The 20,753-nt window shown below is 31.0% G+C and overlaps 1 protein-coding gene across 4 annotated transcripts in view; it reads right to left on the reverse strand.

Moving 5' to 3' along the window:
• The window catches only part of LOC124367280 (fatty acid 2-hydroxylase), a 178,753-nt gene that overhangs the window by 4,147 nt on the left and 153,853 nt on the right, over positions 1-20,753 (reverse strand). For all 4 annotated transcript variants that reach the window (XM_046823991.1, XM_046824015.1, XM_046824007.1 and 1 more), the window contains 3 exons: positions 11,444-11,604; positions 7,924-8,056; positions 1,145-1,264 (listed from right to left, as the gene is read on the reverse strand). In XM_046823991.1, coding sequence (XP_046679947.1) covers positions 1,145-1,264; positions 7,924-8,056; positions 11,444-11,604 — 414 coding nt within the window. The remainder of the gene's footprint in view (positions 1-1,144; positions 1,265-7,923; positions 8,057-11,443; positions 11,605-20,753) is intronic.

Raw genomic sequence — 20,753 nt, forward strand, 5'->3', positions numbered from 1 at the left:
AAGAAATGAAAGGGAGCATATTAACCCTGTTATATGATAAAAGAAGGTGATAACCCCAATAAACCCGAGATTGAAAATGGAAGTGTTCAACGTCACAAGAATTGTTCAAAAGTGTCCCCTGTCTGTCATGACCACTACACCTGGGCTGAAAATAACTTTATCATAGTTTTTACTGGGTTTAGGAATTCAGACCTTATTAAACTATGATTGATTAAAATAATCTATAAAACTTAAAACCAAATAAATCTATTTCAACCCTATAGTACAAACTACATCAAGAGAAAAAGGTACTCATCCTAGCATAGACGAGATCATTAAAATGTTTTATTTCATAAAGTTGATTTTAATAAAAGCCTTACAATGTTAGTAATGGTTCTTATAAGATGAAACATTATGAAAGAATAAAAGCTGTAGAATAAAATTAAATACAATTGTTTTTTTTAATAACAAACCTTACAGTATTAATAATGGTTTTTTAAAAAAGAAAAACACATGGAAGAGGGAAAGCCATAGTAGCAACATTAAGTCCAAGATGATTTTGTTGACAATTTTATCAAAATTATAAAACATTTAAATTTTATTTTCCTAATCTAAGAATTTATCATGTGTAATTAACACTTGGCAATAAATAGCTTTTCTTAGATTTGTATTTCAATCTAAACTCAGCACTTGACAAATTACACTTCACATTCTTTTGATAAGATAACCCATTTATGTCCAAATATTTTGCAATCTCTGTTGTCTTTTAAGCAATATAGTTTTAAATACTTTCATAATGCACTGGTTGGAGGATTTTTCAGGGCTGAATGTTGGTTCCTATAGTCCTTATTACAAGCATTTACTTATCCAATTTATTTCCATTGTCAACAGTACTTCACATCTGCAAGACTTAAAATGCCTTATTTCATAAAAGCACACAATAATACTCATTATAGACAGAGTTATTCTATAAATAGTTATTTTTGGTTTGGAACATTTGGGATAAAAATAGTATTAGTTCTGATAACTTTTTAATCAAATAAAGGTCAAATAAAAAAAGGTTATATCAGGGCTATAAGTGGATCAAGTCTGGATAAAATTAATTCAGATCATATCCATCACTTTTGATTAAATTGGGCATTAAACCACAAAGAGGTTAACTTACCATGGTTATGATGTACGAAATGATGTTGGTTATGGTATCGCTTCATGAAGTAAAGGTAAGTGCCTTCCCGGGGTGATCCATAGTGTAGATAGTAATGGATAAGGTCATACATGATGTAACCTGTAACAAAAATTACAAAGTAAAATTTTGGAATGCTCTATAAAATTACACGCTATCCTTTTGTCTAGCAAGCAGAACTAAAAATCTCTCAAAGTAATTTAATTTAATTGAAACACCATTCTGAAATGGTTAAATAAGAAGCTAAAAATCCCTTTTATGATTGTTAAAATTTATGGATGTTGAAAGATTATGAGGACTGGGAGTATAATTTATCTTAGCTTTTCTAAAATTTGAGAGTTAAAACAATGAGAGGAAACAAACACGCGTTCATTGTACAAGCAGCAGAAAAAGATGCCCTTGTGAATTCCTATACATCTTATCTTTAATTGCAGTAAGATCTTGATAATCAAGAGCAAAGCCTACAGTGTGCTATAAAACACTAAAGCAAAAAACTTCATTTAAAAATAATTAAATGTCTTTATTGTTTCTCACAGCAATATTTTATTTTTTAATTTATATAACATGCCCCTTTAATTTTGGCTATAAATACAATGTCAGATTAAGGCATTTACTCATGTCACCTATTAGAAACTCATTATATGCTTCCTTTAGAACATAGAGCAATGAATAATATTTTTAAGACAGAAAATTGTACATTACTTTTCTTGAACCTGAAAAAACTAAAACTATTGCTAACTTCATGATGGAAAAATCTTTATACCATGAAGATGAGAAAAAATATTTTATACATCATTTTTATAATATGATATAAGATAAACATATGAAACCTTATTATAGGTACAGACAGAAGGACTCTACTTAAAATGTTTATACATCTGATGTCTTGATTGATTTCATTTTTAAGAAGTGAGGTTTCTTATGAATTATGTTGCTAGTTTCATCCAGTTCTTATCATAAACTTTGGACTAATAAGTATGATCAAATTTTTAATTTTCTGTTAATCCTATGCTTTCTTTTATTCTCTTATACGTACAATCAAATAAAGCTTTAGTGTTAGTTAGTATTTTCATTTTTAAATAATTTTAAAATATTATAAACAAATTTCAATTGAATAATCTTTTTACTGGTGTTATCTATTGGTTTAGTAGTTGGAGTTTATTGAGATTAAATGTAAGAAAGGGCCATCTAACTCTACTTTCACCTCTGTACTCATATACAAATAAAGAAAGTATGACTATGACCATGTATGATGATATTTTTGACTATCTTATTTATTCCTTTGTTAATACATAACCATACTTTTAAAAATTAAATTTTACAATTCTAAAATATGAATAATATATGACAAAAGTAAAATAACATAAAAATTCACTATTATTACCATCTTAAAATATAGTATAAAGAATAAAAGTAAAGATCAAATAAAAACAAAAAAGTTTTTATCACACTATATTATAAGTTTTTAAGATTGGTTTTTCCAAACAAAAAAATTCACCAACCTTCACATTTACTTGAACTATTACCATTGGAACTAACAAATTCAGTAACTTCTAATTGCTATAATTATTAATAATCAATTTCCTTTGGATTGCTAATGATCCCTGACTCGTGAACTGTAATGTCAGCTGACTAATGACTCCAGGTTCATTTAAACTGAAACTGAACAAAAAAACTGTTGAAATGAATGAGTCTAAAGCCTCATTACGGTGGTCTGGCAAATGCATTTTGTGTAATTATTGATGAATCTTGCTTTATTTAGTTTCGTGTTTTTTGTTACAAAATTGGATGGTCTCAACTGGGAGCTCTGTTGGGTTAAGTTTCAATGCATTTTTCTCCTTCCACTTAAATACATCCTTTCTTACATAAAAAGATAATCTGTTAAAATAGTGTTTGTTGTGTTTAGTGTTTATAATGCAAATAGGGTGGTTATTTGAAAATAAAACTGGTGGCAACACCATTGATATAATAATTAATTACTAGCCGGTATGTAAAATAGTGTACAAAAAACTGTCTAGATTTAATTTTCAATTCATTTTGTATATAGAAGATTGGCATGAAAAATAATTAGTTGTTTATTGCCATTAATCTGTAAGTATATACATATATATATATATACAGTGCTCGATTTCTAGAAATTGAGGTACCGGAACTACAACCTGCCGAGACTTATCCCCCACCCCCTTCTATTATATATCATTCCATCACCACAAAACAGTGTTTGCCTGTGTAAAGAATTAGGTTCTTGAAAGGAAACAAGAAGATTTTATAGAACTCAAGCTTCTTTTATTAACATAAATAGCAGTAGAGCAATACAGTGTTACTTTTTGTATTCGGATTCTTTTTAAATGTTCTTTGGTGAGGCGTGATAGATAACATAGAGTTTATCAATAAAGGATTTGAATCTGATTACTCCTGAAACAGATTTAATAACGTCTGAAACTGCCAGCTCAAGTCTATGGTTTGCACAGTGCCAGACAATAATAGAAGGGAATTTCTGACAAAATAATGCCCCAATTCCTTTGTGTTTTACGAGCATGGTAGCAGCACCATCACAAGTTAAGCTTGTCAAGTTATCGCTTAAAAACTGCTCAGATAACCCATTTGAATGAAGGCAGTTCATTAAAGAGTCAAATACTTCTTAGCGGTAACGCCATCAGGTTCTACCAGATCCAGAAATACGTTTGTGGAGCCACACATACCAGTTTTTTTCAAAGAACACCGGACATATACAATAAAACTTGACTTATTACTTAAGGAAGTGGATTCATCAATTAACAGACCAATTTTTGTCTCATTCTCAATAATTTCACTTACAAATATTTTCTTCATTTCCTTACTGATGTGCAAAGCAATGTTAGCACAAGCTTTGTCAGAATGTAAAATGCGACCCATGTTAATCCCGTTAAGTTCTTGCAAATCTATTTCTGTTTCAAAATCATTAAACGATTGATTTTCTTTAACAACCTTGAATGCTGTTTGAAATATTTTTTCAGTCACTTCTTTTTCCTGGGAACGCTGTTTCATGATATTTTTCTCCAATGCTCCGTCTTTAGCTTCGGATAAAATTTCATCTGCTGCTTTATGGCCAGCACTCTCTTTGTGGTCATGAATTTTTTCCTTAATGAAGTTTGTTTTTTCTCTTTTGTGTCTCCATAACTGTCTATCTCACCAATTGCCCATTCTTTTGAAATTTTCATGCCTGTTTTTTTTCTTTACAGATAAGATCCCAACTTCCTTACAAGTCCTACATCCTAACATTCCATTTTTAATAAACAACCAGTCATACCTTTCACAAAATTCTGTTTTTTGCGAGTTATTCCAACAATCTGGCAAGTCATTGTTGCTTTCAATCTGCTGTTCTTTTTCTTTAGGGGGTTTCACATTAATTTCAAATCCGGTTACCTTTTAACTGCTAGAAGATGGTTGTGACGTCGATGAAATCTGTTGTTCATGGTTGTCTGGACATGCAACAGTTTGTTTAAGTCTTTTACTGTCACCCGAAGATGAAAAGTAATCTGTTAATTTTTTGCTCATTTTACTTCACAATAAACACTTCACTAATAAATACAAACACAGAAAAATATGTAACCTCAATGTAGTAACATAATAAATGCAAGAAAACCACGTTTTCGATGGAGAGGCGCATACACATTTGAAACCACTACTACTGAGCAACTGAGCGAATGCGTAATACGACACGTCAACACAGCCAAACGGGCGGTTCTATACGTCGCTGATGGAGGAGAGGGAACATGTGGGGGGGGGGGGAGTTAGTAATCGGGCGAGTCTATATGCCACTGACGGAGGGGAGGACGCATGTGGAGGAGGAAAGATTAAGAGGCTTCTGGCGCATTTTAAAAACTGTAGGCACTTCGAGATAGCTTTGTGATACATTTGAATGTTTTATTATTGATTGCGAGGTAAACTATAGTAATCATATATTTTAAGAATTTGATGTTCATAATAAATTTGGTAATTAACTCACCAACCAAAATTTAGTTTTGGTTTCAGTGGCTTTTTGGTACAGATTATTATTATTATTTTTTGAAGGATAGAGGTCCCCGAACGCCGTTCCGTCTCAAATCGAGCCCTGTATATATATATATATATATATATATAAGTATAATATTTTATAAGTATAATCTTGATTGTTGAAAATTTCTGGAACAAACTAGATGTCTCATTTTCAAGTGACTTCTTCACTCTTAAAGCATTTTAGGGGTTACAGAACCCTTTCAGATCTATTTATTTGGTTCAGCTTCCATGATATGCTCATTCATTGGCTGATCATTTCAAAACTTTACACATTTACAAAATTTTAAATCAAGAATGGTGTCTAAATCTATATTCACAAGGTGGTGTTTTTTTGCAGAAGCAAAGTGATGGTCGAGAGAAAAATATTTTTAATCAAACTCTTAAAACTGTTTTATTATGTTCACAAAATAAACTATTATTGCCACAGATATAGTTTGATGAATTTTTAAAACTAAATATTAATGAAAAGTTGATTTTATAATCTATTCATTTAAACTGAAACCCATCCACAGTGACAAACTAGTGACTGGTGAGATAAACAAAGTCCTGAGGTATATGCAGTAATTCTTCTTTGATAAAGCTCACCATTTCGCTTCTGCACACATGAAAGAGTTGTAAATTTTACTCATTATTCTTGTTATTCTAATTGTATGGTGTGTAAAATATAAAATCAAGTGGATAGTAAATGAGCATATCGTGAAAGCTTAAACCTGTAAACCCTTCAGTGGGATGCATTTTATAACATTATATACATACATACAATTACAGGATTTTTACAAGAATGGAGTTTCCTTGGGAAATAAAGTTGAATGTAGAAGTTCAAATAAATAATGAATATGAGCTTGCAGATATCACTATAATGGAGTTAGAACTTATCACGGAAGGTATAATGTAATGGATAGCCACAATACTCTTTTATTCTGATACTAGGACAAATTTATATAAGATAGTTGATATTTTTTTAAAGCTGCATTTAAAATGTGATGAAAAAGGCATTTATTAACTATTATAAGAGGAGCATTTAACTATCTGGAAATATAGCATAACAAAGTAGCCCTTGGAACATTAACAAGAAACAATGAAAGAAGGGATGGGGGTTTCAACAGATGGATGCAACATGTATTTGTACTTTGGAGCCTGTCCAGAATTGTGATTGCAAGGAGGTCAGAGTGAATATAATAACATCAACTGTAACAATAGTGGCCACCCTGGAGTGGCAGGGGGGGAAGAGGAGGAGGGGTGAGAACTTCTAACATCTGGAAATTATATCCATTGCTGCTGAGTTTATTATTATAAATGTACTGACAGTGTGAATCTGTAGCCTCATGCAACACTCCATCAACACACTTAGTTGTATTAGATGTAATATGTTTGAATATTTACAAATTATATGTATTTGTATGATTCACACTGTTTACTCAATGAGGACTTGCACACGATTCTGTGATGGCCAATTTCATTAGGTCATTTTCAGGTGGTCCTAAATTTCGTTAAGGAATAATTCCATGATAAGTACATAAAATATTACCTCCAGCCTTTTTATACATTCATACACTGTTAAAAAAATTGAAACAGAAAAAGATGTAATATCAATATGAATATTATAATATTAATATAAGAGTAAAATTATAGTAATTATAGACTATGAATTGAATAATCACTAGTAAATTTTAAACTGGTGAAATTAGTCCTTTTCATCCACAAGGTTATCTTGAACACTGTAACTCCTTTTGAAGCAAAAAGGCCCTCAATTGGCTTTAAACCTTTTAGTTTCAGATACACTTTAGAGATTTTGGCAAAGCGTTAACTTAAATAGTGAGATACAGATGGCATATGTTTTTTTCTGAAGAAAAGAAGTGTTATGGCGACGTAAAGTTATGTTGTTGTTACAGAGTTCTTTCAATATGTGATGTGAATCTACAATATGTTATAGCTCAATTCATTCTTAAAATACCATTTTAAGTTATAGAATTTGCTAACCCTCAGCCAAATCCCATAGAGGAACGTGCACTGTCATCGAACTCTATCTTTTCTGTATACAAATAAAGTGATTCAACGTAATACTGAAGGACCAGACAAAACTAAAGTAAGTCTTACTAAATAATAGAACAAAGTAAGCTCTTTATATGTGTTAATTTATTGTGATACATGGAAAGTGTCATACGACTGAACTCTATTTAAAAATTTGTTTATTCTATGATTGTTTTTTGGCATCATGGTTGCCCATAAGACCATTGAAAAATGCTCAGCCAAATTCCACGGAGAACATGCACTATAATAGAACTTGATGTTATCTAAATAGAAATAAAGCTTCATGTCTAAAGTCAGTTTGTTTTCGAGATATCATGTGAACAGAGAGACAGACAAAAATTTAATTTTTTCACCTCCTCAAGTGATAGGCTCTGCTAATGCTCAGCCAAACAGCAAAAGGTGTATTGCCCATTGTCAGTTAAAAGAAACAGAAATTAGGTAAAATTTCTTTAAATACACCGTACCAATAGAATGAACTTAAATTTTCATGTTACTAAAAGGAAGTAAGTGGTAACGCAAATAGAATCTGTCAGTGAGGATGGCACTGTATGATACATTATGTATTTTTAATATAGGTAGGTATTTGGGTGTAAGAACCGTACAGTTCTTTGTCATTCAATGCCATGAGAGAGAAGGGAGGAGTCACCTGATCTGTCATGTATTTACAACGCCAATGTAAGTGAGTGCTGTACCTGCAAGAGTGCCAGCACCAACGGATGTGGCAGCCCAAGGTGGGAGTATGGCGCTGTAGACGCAGTAGACGAGCGTGGCAAGTGCAGCAGCTGGAACAGGCGGGAACAGTAGCCTGCGCTCATCAAAAGGCACCTGTCACATTCAAACACTGAGCTTAAGAATAGTGATGGAGGCTGTATGCAGGACATCAAGTTTGGCTTATTGCAGTTTTATGGAATACATAGAAAATGTATGTACTTAACATCTAATGAAATAATTACAGTTCCTTCAAATTTGGTCCGCGTTTAGTCTAAACTAACAAATATTTTTCTTATCTCTTCAAGACAATTACTTGGATGTTATACAATTTGAATCCACCAACTCCTTATCCTACCCCCTATCACACTAAAAAAGAAGATGATTATGAAGAATTAGGTTTTTGGCTCATATGTTGATGAAAGTTGCATTTTAACTAGCTGAATCAAACTAAACAAGTCATTAAATCAATTTCATCATTAATATATTTTTGAACTCATATTGAACACTGAATTAAAATATTAAAGCCTAAGTAATGTGTATTTACGATTAGCCTATTAGTTTTCATTATTAAAGAAGTATTTTCAAAAAATTGTTAAATACATTTTGTGTCAAAACAAATGTTAGTTACAAAATTTGAAAATGTGTACTTTTCAATAAAGAGTTCTGATTATTGGCTAAAAGTTGAATGGATATTTTTTTCTGAAATAAAATATTACTGCTGTGTTCTGGGGAAAGTAAGAAGCATAGAGTATTCAGGAAAGGACTTTGATTAATGAACCAATGAGGTCAGGTTGATTGATGGTGTGAGATGTTCAGTCAATACTTTTGTGGTAATGGACAAACAATCAAATAGATGGACTTCTTCTGCACTTTCATTATGGCACTGCTAAGCCAAAGATAGACTGAGTAATGAAGTTGCTGGCTGATTGATGGTACACAATGTTCAGCAAGTTCTTCATGTAATGGGATAACAGTCAAGCATTTTTTCCTGCACCTCAACTATCACTGTGAATAAAAGGCAATGTGTTCATTGAAAGAGGTTTAAGTGAAATGGAATTGAGAATTAATTCACTGATTGGTTGATGGTACAAGATATTTACATCCATAATGTAGTGGAGAACAAACAATGCATGCATTTTAAATACTGATGTGGTCATGACCGTATCTATCGTCCGTTTTTAAGCCGTCTCTCATTGGTGGACAGATCGCGTGGTTTTAAGGGAGTTTTCGGTAAAATAGACTTGAGTAATGAGTCAAATGTGATGTTAAACTGATTGACAGTACAAGATGTTTTAGCTATTGTTTGAATAATAAACTAACCTTAAAGTAATGAACCAGCACTTATAAAGTTGTGTTCAAGAAAAACAAAGAAGGGATTGGTGAAACAAACATCTTCTTGAGTGATGACTATGTTTGACAGAGTGTTTGAGTAGTACACTGTCAGTTCGATAACAATGCAACTCACATTGTGAGGCTCAACCAATTCTATTAATATGATTCTACAATTGGGGAGTGATTACAATTTGTAGAGGTATGGAATAAAAAACATGGCTAATGTTTTTTTATTGTATGCATTAAATATAGTCACTTTCATGTAAGATACACCACTCTTATATTTTTGTATGTTTGCATTCTTAACTAACAATCCCTTACTATAACTCACACTCAAAATAACATGTACAGTGAGAACTATTCTCATCTCACTGAAATTAAAGATATACAACTTCAGACGAAACAGTATGGAACTAAAAATAAATATTTTTACTGTTTTCAAAATGGTGGCTGTTTTTAAATGTTTGTGTTAAATTCTACAGATAACAGTCAAGCAGCAAAAATATAAAGTTACATAGAAATTTTATTAAAAAGTTTAATAGTCACTTTACTATTTATATTTTTGACATACTTTCTGAATAAACATTAATCCTAAGTAAGTTTGCACAACAATGTAAAGTGATTTTTCCAAAAGATGTCTGTAAAAGTGGTTGTTAATGCACTCTAAATAATAGGAAGCAAAACAGCTGATTCCTGAATATTTTTCCCATGCTGTTCTCATCACATTGTTTTTATATTTCTACACTTCAGTAATCCAATTCATACACAGAATCTTGTACATTATTTAGAGCCAGAAAACAGTACACACAATGTTACACATTTTAAAATTATTAATGCCAGTTTCTAATAGCACCTTATTGTACACAGATATTGCTAACAAGATAAGTACATCACAATATTGATTACCAGGAAATGATATGTTTACTTTCATATATGTATTTTCCTAGTTTTTGAAACTATGATATAAAACTTATAGTGATTACGCAAGTTCATCTGATGAGGGCGTAGTAGTAATCAATGTGGAATAGTAATTATATGTCTGTTGACAGGCAATGTTTGCTTTCACTTATCTGAATGAGAAATTTAATTTCTATCTCAAGTTAAAATATCTTTGATACACATTTCCACATGAGCTGAAAGCAAGTAATCGTTTCTCTCAAATGTCACTTATTATACTAGTTGCACTAATGATTACTCTCTGTTGTTTTGCCTTTTTACTTTAAGAGATTAAATATTAAAACTTATGATGTTTTTGGATACATTTCTTATGAAAATGTTTTAGTATCATTTAAGTTATTGTTACAATTAAATACATAACAAAAACAAACATGCTTATCCAAAACTTACTAACAAATTAAAAAAGTGATAACATCAAAATGGATTTTAAAGACTGATGTTCATACAAACAATGTTATATGCTACAATGCTATCAGGAGGGAGAAGCTCCAAAGGTTGAAAGCTCCAATATATCTGGAGAATCAAGAAATGTAATACTCTGTATTCAGAGAAGGCTACAGGACAAGAACGCATATAACAATAGAGATTATTGTTTGACCCAGTAGGTTAAACATTCTAGGAATCAATGGTTCCAGAGAATAGGTACACCAAGAGACTATAGTGGTCATATAAGGCTAGGTAGACTTTTTTGTAACTTGACAATTTTGAGAAGCTGAATAATATAGTGAACGGAAAGGGTGATTTCAGAAGTTGGTTCCTAGTGCAAGGTTGCTTTAGAGATGTGTACACTCAAAGACCAAAGATTTTCATAGACATTATCCAGAGGTTTCAAAAGTTTTCATCATTTATTGAATTCGATTAAAATCTGTTTTTATCCTTTGACTTAAGAGCAAAAATCTTATTTTTTATAAAGTTTTGCATATTAATGGAATAAGAAAGTTAGTTTTATAAGATTTGTTTATTGATTTATCTGGCTTTTAAACTTTGTTAAGAAAGAAATCCTTTTTTTGGGTTTTCAAAGCAAAGAGATCTTAACTTTAAAAATGATAAAAAAATAACAGGTAGAACTAAGAAACACAGATTTTTTTACTGATCACAGATGCTGATTATTTGTGTGATGTATAATCACTAGTAGGACAAACTAGACTAATAAGACATATAATTTAACTAACAAAGTCGTTACAAAAATATGACAATTAAATACCAGGTTACCTTATGGTGGAGGCCATGTAAACAGAAGTGGATGGCTATGAGTAAGGGAATGGAGTCGGGTGGTTTCAGATGGAACAGCCAACGATGCGTTGCATACTCGATCATCGGCCATATAAGGAACCCTATGACTACAGCGCACCCGAGGTACACCCACACGTGCACTGGAAATACAGATGAAATAAATAGGGAGTTTCAACTCAAATTGAATGATAAGTTGAGTTGTCTTACACACAAATCTTAATTGTTAGGCTTACGAACTTAGTGTCATGTACAATCTAAGAAAAATAACCTACAACTTCACTGTGCACACTTAAAGTGTAAGAAATTGTAGTTGTGGCGCAGTCTATATTGGGAAAATGAAACGTTTAATATCTACTATCACTAATGAGTGAACACGTTAGTTACAGGCAACAGTTAGTTATAGGCAACGTCAGGATACGAAAAAATCAGACATAGTGAAGGACAATTCAGTTTCAAAATAAAAAATGAAACTAGATTTGGCAAAACAAAAGCTTGAAAAATTCCATACTATTATTAATAATATAATTAAATTAAAGTTAAAACACATCATGTCAAGTGAGAGATCCGGGTTCGAGTCCTGGCGGAGCAAGTACTTTTTGCGATTCAATGTTTAGTGAAATTAAATTAAATTAGGCTATTGCCACTTATACAAATTTAATGAATATATATATGGTGTTTCCTAAAGGTGTTCCAATATTGTGGTATTTTGTTCTAGACAAGAACATGAGCAAAAAACTTCATATGGAGGTATGTCCTAAAACTTTTAGTTTTCCGTCTATCTGTCTGTATGTGATTTTTACCAAAAAAGTTATATCTTTTATACCAGTAAAGATAAAGTTATGAAACTTTGCAGTTGTGTTGGCCTTTTTTATGCCCATTTGAGAAAAAAATATGAACAAATTATCTTTACCTGTTTCAAAATGGCAACCAATCATAAATTTTGATGTTAAATCGCAAAATCGATACCCTGTATGAAAATTTTACATGAATATTAAAATGTTGTAAACTTTATTCTAAATCTAACAGTGGTTGTTCTTTAAAATTGGATAACAAACAACTGATTAGTACTATTAAACATAATACCATGTTTTACACACTACACAACAGGAAGTATAGTTTTCTAAACTGTTTTACTCTGAACAGCTGATTTAAAGTCAATGAGCTGATTAATGTGAACAGCTGTTTATTTAAGCTATTAAAAGTTATTTATGTTTCTGGTATGGTTTGCATTTTACTCATAACTAACTTAACCTATTTCTTCTATAATGTAAAAGTTGTTTTGTCTCCATTCCAATTACTTTAGTATAAAGTATTGTTTGTTTTAATTAGTAAAAGTTTATGATTTAGTTTTTTTTTCATTAGCAACAGGAATGGCAAATAATGATATTACCAATTTTACCAACTCAGAATTAAAATCACATACAGATAGATAGACGGAAAACTAAAAGTTTTAGGACATACCTCTGTATGAAGTTTTTTGCTCATTTTCACGTCTAGAACAAAATACCACAATATTGGAACACCTTTAGGAAACACCCTGTATATATTATATATATTTATGTATATATACATATACATATCACTGTTTTCAAAATGGTGGCGATTTTCAAATTCAGATCTAACATTTCACAGAAATCTTTAACATTTTTAGAGTTCAATGAATGTAGTTTGTTAATTTTAACACAAATACCTACGTTATTTGCATGGGATCAAATAAACATTAAAAAATAGTCTTGAAATTTAAATAAGACTATCCTATTTAATGAAATACTTTGGATTACCACCCAATATTCAATCAATACAATTTATAAGTAGAGATCAAATAAATGAATGTAATATACTCTATTATGACTACATATGGGCCGAACCATGTAAAAAGAAACGTTTTATATTCACTGAATAATTATTTAGTTGTCCTCAGATTCCATGTAAGCAGGCTATTAATTAATTAGCCTTCATCAATACACAGATTACTCTATGTTAGTTTGTACTAAAGGCCTCAAAATGTGATTTTAATAATTCCGCTCTAGAATAATGTTTAGATATCTGATAAATATTAAGTATAATAATAATACAGTTTTGTGCAAATTATTTAAAATAACTTTTTTCATGAAATCGATTATTTGACACATTATTAGTTAAAAATACCAGCCCTCTTCAATCATTTAAAGCATGTATTTGATACTAAATATTTAATTTCTTACAGAACTGGAGACGAGTAATTAATTCATTTAAAATATATAATGTGCAAATTTATCCGAACAGGAGATGAGTCCAGCTGAATTTTTATCTAGATAAACCCGTTTTTAAACTGACAATTCTATTTGAAACTCTATTTCAGCATCACTACACTTTGTCCTGTATGGATATAAATGGATTAAATAATTTTCAATTATGTACGAGTTAGCTCATATTCTCTCCACCATCCATAATCACATCTTGAGAACCGCAAAACAGATATAGAATAGATCTGTATGACATGAATGTCTAAGTTCAAGTTATTGTTTCTTCATAATTTCAGTTTACTATTTTTGCCACAAATAGAATTTTAAAAACAAAACAAAATTAAATTCATATATTTATCATTGAATCCTTCATCAGAATTTTGGATTGACTTATATAATTTTCCATTATCGTATAAACTCATTGGTGCACTAGGTTGCATAAGTGGTCGAATAGTCTGGTCATCAGATCGCACTGTTTCAGTAAAACTGTATTTAATTCTTGCCTATGCTCTTTCTTCACTAGTACTCCTAAAACTAAACCACCTAAACTGATGTTGAAGGATATCACTTTACAGAAGAATGTAATAGATCTTAGGAAAAATAATTACTATTTAATTACGAAAGTAGCATTTCTTCGTGTTCTTTTATAAATACAGGTTTTAAGATTAATTAAAGATAGAATAATCAGATCTAGGATAATCAAAAACACAATAGGGAAAATATCGAGTCGGTATTTAGAGAGTGGCTAAGACAAAGAGTTATTGTTGACAAAGGGTTGCTGTGAAACAATCAGCTGACATTTACAAACACAGAACTGCCCAGCTCAGCTTTCAGGCCATTACTGCAGTGACATTGGGGGTAGGTCAAGTTAGGTACTTTTACAAATATTCTCTAATTATAAAGACAGGTGTCCAGTCAGCCTCAGACCAAATCTGTACACTTAGAAACACATATATATTATACACATATATAATCTGGTAATATATTGCTTCCATTCTTACGCACGCCCTAAACATCGTTTTCGAATCCGATTCAGAGATCCGCATACTCGCCTTTAATTAAATTAAAAGTGGATATGAATAGTACAAAATATTAGATTCGACAAATATATTCAAAACATTTGCAATAACGCACGCTATCATAATTTATCCACAAAACTGTTATATTTATTATTATACGTAGAATCATAAAAATAAGAATAACCTATGAGATTGTAACAAAAGATATTCTAATGTTTTTAAAAGAAATGAATTGATTTCGTAAATTTTGACAGCTTTTAAATTGGAGCTTAAGTAACACAACCTTAAAAATTTCATAATCAAGGAAAGCCTGCTGAAGCAGGGATAGTTCCAGACGATGCGATATTTCGGACAACATTTACTTCAATAATAATATGAGTAAACTGATCGAATAGTTAGAAAACAAATTATTGTAAAACACTGCTAGATTAGAGAAGCGTTTCGTTATTTTCCTTATCATATATAATGTTGTATGTTAATATCTCCTAACAGATTTTTCATTAATGTAAACTTTTGTTAGTTCAGATCAGATATTTATATAACGGTTTGTTTACGTTTAGGTAAAGCTGTCATTCTACTTTGAAAGCATGTGAAAAACGTAAACGTGCGAGGCGCGAAACGAAAGTTTTCCCCGTGCAGAACGTACATCCATATCCCGCCAAAAGAAATAGTCACTTCAATAAGGAGCGAGAATATCCTCTCACTAGCACGCTTAGGTATTCACTGAACGGAGAACGTACTGACATCAAAATGGCCGCAGCAGTCCTGCCCCTAGAGGCTACAGAGTGAACAAGCGTGACGTTCCGTGACGCGAAACGTAAGCCCCCCCCCCCGTGTAAAACGTACAGCTAATGCCCGCCGTGCGAAGTGGGAAACTGAAAATCTTAACTACAGACATATTTGCTTCTTATTTGATAGCATACGGTAGTAAAAACAATTCTAAACACACATTTTTTCCAGTATTTGCAACTATTAAATTCTTAAAAAAGTCCCAACTAAATGTCATACGATGTTGTACATACTTCACTATAAACCCATAGGTACTGATTGAGAAAATTATTTGTTCTCTAATTTCAGGTGCATCTACACCAACGGCCATTAAAGATTAATAAAAACTACTAAAACCCCAGGAAATGCAAAAATAAATTTTCACGGTGTTTCAAAGAACAGTAGGATAATACCAGCTGTAGTGCTGATTGCAAGCTAGCTTTCTTAATGCTTACAAATAAACCAGTAAACTGTTGACGAACGATATTTAATAACTGAAATTACAATTGGTGCTCCTCTTTACCTATTGTTAACTGTTCACACTCAATTGCGTTTTCAGATAAAGGAGGACACATAAGTATTGTAACCCGTCTTGGGAGAGAACCCGAACCAGCTGCCGGCCGCGTATCTGAGACTCCGGTTTTAACGTGGAACTGAAGTTGCTACAGTTTAAAACTATGTTGTAAATAGAAACTCGTCTCTACCCCACAGATTGTTTACTTCAGAAACTAAGAATTTAGTGCATCAGCTGTTAAATTTACGATTATCTTTTAGGACTACGTATTTATAATTTGTATTTAGTATAGATCTACTACTCCATGGATATATATGACTCTAAAGTTTCTTAAGTGAAGCATTTATTTATTTGAGACAAATTCCTATTTACAGGACAGTTTAAAAAAGTATCCCCATATTAAAAACAAATATTTCTTAAATAACAGTGTGGGGAAGGGAGGAGGTAAGTTTACTGGAATGATGGTGATGCACAAGGCTCTCCTAGAGATCTGTTGCAAAGTTAAAGGCTAATGCTATTAGTAGTCTTGCTCAGGATGCAATTGGCAGATTTCACTAAATGGCTTAAATTTCGATGTAAAGGTTGCTTAAACACTGTTTCTTTAATTGATTTTAGAATAAAGAATTTTATTACAGCAATAAAAAAGTAATAAGATTCCAAAAGAAACCTAAAATGTAGAAAAATATGTATTAAACAAATTTACCACTTACTTGTATTAGCAGGGGTTGCTTCGAGAAAATGAGAAACGAACTTGTTCAGCAAGTGTTCGATTACTGATGACACATAAGGGACACCCTTGCCGGAAATGGAAGTAAAGCCTAACTTTAAGCAGACTTAAGACTCCCGGTGGATAGACTGCACAAAGATAAACTCCTTGTTTTTCCAATCCCAACCTCAAAGTCCGAGATTAAGAGGACGGAGAAAGTGTCAACCAATCACTAGACTAGTACAAAGCCGGCTTTTGGCTGTCCAAACTCTCTCGACATCTTCTGGACAAACTCACTTCACACCCTACTTTGTGTCCAAATCCACCACGTTATACGGTAGCATCGCGATTGTATAATTTTGAAATATTCTGTACAGTTTTACCATTAAATGACAAATTAAGTATCTTTTCTAGATACAATATTTTTAGATGTTAATTTATTATCTAATGAGACAACGAAATAACACTCAAAACAATATAAAACACGAAAAAAAGAATTGCTTACATTACGTTATTATATTACTTACGCAATACATGGTGTCTTATATTGCATCTTTAATTTTATTAACACGTAAGATAAAACAATGAACTCATTTTAGATGCGACAAGAAAAAAATTATGTTTATGAATGACCCAAAGTTTTCATTATTATTATTATCTTTCTGACTGTAAATTAATTTCCTACATTCAAATAAATGAATTTTACAAAAAATAATTAACACATTGATAAAAAGGAATTGCTAAAGTAAGGAATTAAAAAAATAAATAAATATTTAGAACGTAAGTAAATCACAATACTATTTTATAATTATAAATTAAAATAACTACATTAATACAAATAATTCGTTTCACAAAAATCGAACGAGTGTTCTATCAAGAACAGAATCAAATATCATGTAACTACTTAATTTATTTACGGAATGTTTTAAAAGGGTAACTGTGTTTGATTTATTTGAAGACAACAAACACATTCTATTTTAAGAAGAATTCTCCTTTTCAAAGATAATATAGTATTTTTTTAAGGTGCAGATACAAGATATGGTTTTGAAGTGCATTCATTATTAATGCATAACTATTTTGCATTTTGAGTCAGCGGAACTAATCATCAGGAGGCTGGAAAACAGCCCCTTCCTATCTCCACTGGTTGTCAATTAATCTACAGAGTATTCAGAGAAAGAAATGAGCTACAGATTTGAAATTTTAGATATAACCTCAGCAAGTCCTGATGTTCCTCGTACTATTTATCTTACTTGTAATCTGGTATATTCAAACCTTTTTTTATAAGAAACACAACACGTTCTTCAGGACGATCACCACATATTGGGCTTGATTGAAGGAGGGGTAATAAATTCTGTCTGAGTTTGTATGTGAATATTACACATCCTTTCCAATAACATCCAGTTTATTGACTTTACGACCTAATTTATCATTTACATATTTATTAAGATGAAATGTAATATAATATGATATGTATGTAATCTCGTACAATATATTGTATTTAAGTTTTATACAATAGATACGGGTTTCCTTCTAAAAAAAACTGAATACACTAACACTAACACTAACTAACTTGACCAGTCTAAAAGATCTGACAGAAGATAAAGCATTGTTAGTGGGATATTGTTACATCATACAACACTACTGCTATGGTCCCGATACATGACAGAACTCCACTTTAGACTTAACCACTACATTTAATCGGGTCGCCCTGTCATTAAAGTCCTTGTATAGCTGGTAGTGTACTTATATTGGAATTCAAATCAAGCTTTGCACAACTAATTAATACCCTGTTAGGCACTGCTTTCACCTTGGTTGAGAGAAAACTCATCAACATTTTGTGACTTCGTGAGGGAACCTGGTTTTGATTTCCTGCATGTCTACAAAAAAGACATGTCCATCTATAGACAATTACGAAAATTTACTTTTACGTATTTTATAGATTTACTTATTTAAAAACAAAGAAAACTAAATTATCACTACAATAATACTTTCTTGAACATAAACACAAAAAACTGGAATTATAGGAAACATAATTAAAAATATTATAAAAATCTATAAAGATTCTTAAAAAATCCAAATTAATTATAATATATAAAATATTTTATGACTTCAAAAAGAAAAATAAAAGATAAAAATGTCAGAGAACATTTAAAATGTATTATTATCATGTTAAATTTAATAAATAAGCAATAATACAGTATTAACGATACAATATGGGACACACTGTATGAAAACAATTATAATTTATTAAAACACGTTATCACATTGTGATATAAACACATTGGACTCATGTTACATAGTTAAAATATATGCTGAAAATATATTTACGAAAGAAGGTGGACCGATATAAAATTTTAATTTTACTTTCACAAACACAATATTTAAAACAATTTGAAGCATTTCTAATTTTTATTAAGTACAATCCTAACTTACTAGTTTATTTGGTTTCCAAAGTAGATTGCGCAAGAAAAATGAGTTATTTATTATCAAAAAAATCACACGACGTCTTATTTTTTTTAAATACTGTAGTTTTGTGTAATGTATACTTAGTATTTACTTTAGTGAAGTTTCATATAAAGATAGTCATCCTGTTGAAGTTAAAAGTTTATAAATATTTGTTAGTTATAATGTTCAAACTTAGTGATACCTAGATTAAATAACCAGTATAATTTTTATTTTTAACGTTAGTTTCGTACGTTTCAAATCAATTAAACTAACAATGGTATTGTTGATGATGGTAACTGTTCTCATTATCTGTATACTTATAGCCTTAAAATGAATTAATTTATTTTTAACAATAGTTTCATTTTGATTGGAATTAAATTAAATATTAAAACAAATTATTATTAAATAGACGTTTTATTATTTGATAGTATAAGTTTCCAAAGAACAAGTATAAAAATACACGGCAAAATTACTCGTACGAATTTGATGTTTATATAATTTTACTGAAAGACTAAGGCAAATATTACAAAAAATCAGTGGAGATTACATTATCTAATTTAACTGCATTACACTATGTGGATCCAATACGGTTATAAAATAGACGCCAGAAATTCAGTTACCGATAAAGCAGCCATTGGCTTTGTTCATTGGCATACTGAAAATTCTCATGTATTGACAGCTCTAATAGAAATTGTTAATATCCATTATGAATGGATTGGATATTGTATGCTTGTTTGAGATAATTTTATTGAACATCGGATAACATTATTAACAGAGCTAAGACACAAAAGAGATTTAATTTTAATTTTTCCATATTAATAAATGTTTTAAACCATAATGTTGTTATTAGTGATAGCGATTAGTGCTATTTTAAAAATGTACAATAACTGTTGATAAAAAATTTTGAAAGAATACTGTGCCATTTTATTGTTACATACTCAAAACAGTATTGTTGTTTTCAACAGTAATTCTAAAGTTCATATTCTTAGTTACAGATTAAATCAACTGTAACTAATCATGAACCTCATTGAAAATGCATGTTGAATATTATGGCTATATTTAATTTTACTGAAGAGGCAAATTTTAAATAATTACATTTCAACTAAAATTTAGTTGTAAATTATCCCAACATAACCGTGTTCAGAAAAATAAGGTAATCAAACAGATTTTCAAGTGACTGCAAATAGTTATGTTCTTTCAGTTGGGAAGATAAGGTGCAGACTAAAGTTAGAAAACAATTGAAAAGGTTTTGGGAAATGTATTGGCATCCTTTTCCATGACTCCCTCCCATAGTATTCTACAACTATAGCTTTTCAGTTTATAGAATTTTAGACTATGCAGTTCAACGTTTGCTAGAACAATATAGGTGTTTCAATAGAGTTTGAGCTACCATTGATGCCCTTGAACAAGCTGAGTTTGCAACTTTAGTCTGCAAATGTCAGCTGATTGTCTCTCATTGTCCCGAGTCTTTGTCGTGAACAATGCTGATACTCTAAATGTCAACCGTACCATGGACAACCCCACGTAACACAATTAACTGACCTTCACGTAGCGTAGGGGTAAGGTTGCAGCTATCTAACCGAGAGGTCACTGGTTCAATTCCCGTGAAGAT

Source organism: Homalodisca vitripennis, chromosome 1, assembly GCF_021130785.1.
Source record: "Homalodisca vitripennis isolate AUS2020 chromosome 1, UT_GWSS_2.1, whole genome shotgun sequence".
Taxonomy (NCBI): domain Eukaryota; kingdom Metazoa; phylum Arthropoda; class Insecta; order Hemiptera; family Cicadellidae; genus Homalodisca; species Homalodisca vitripennis.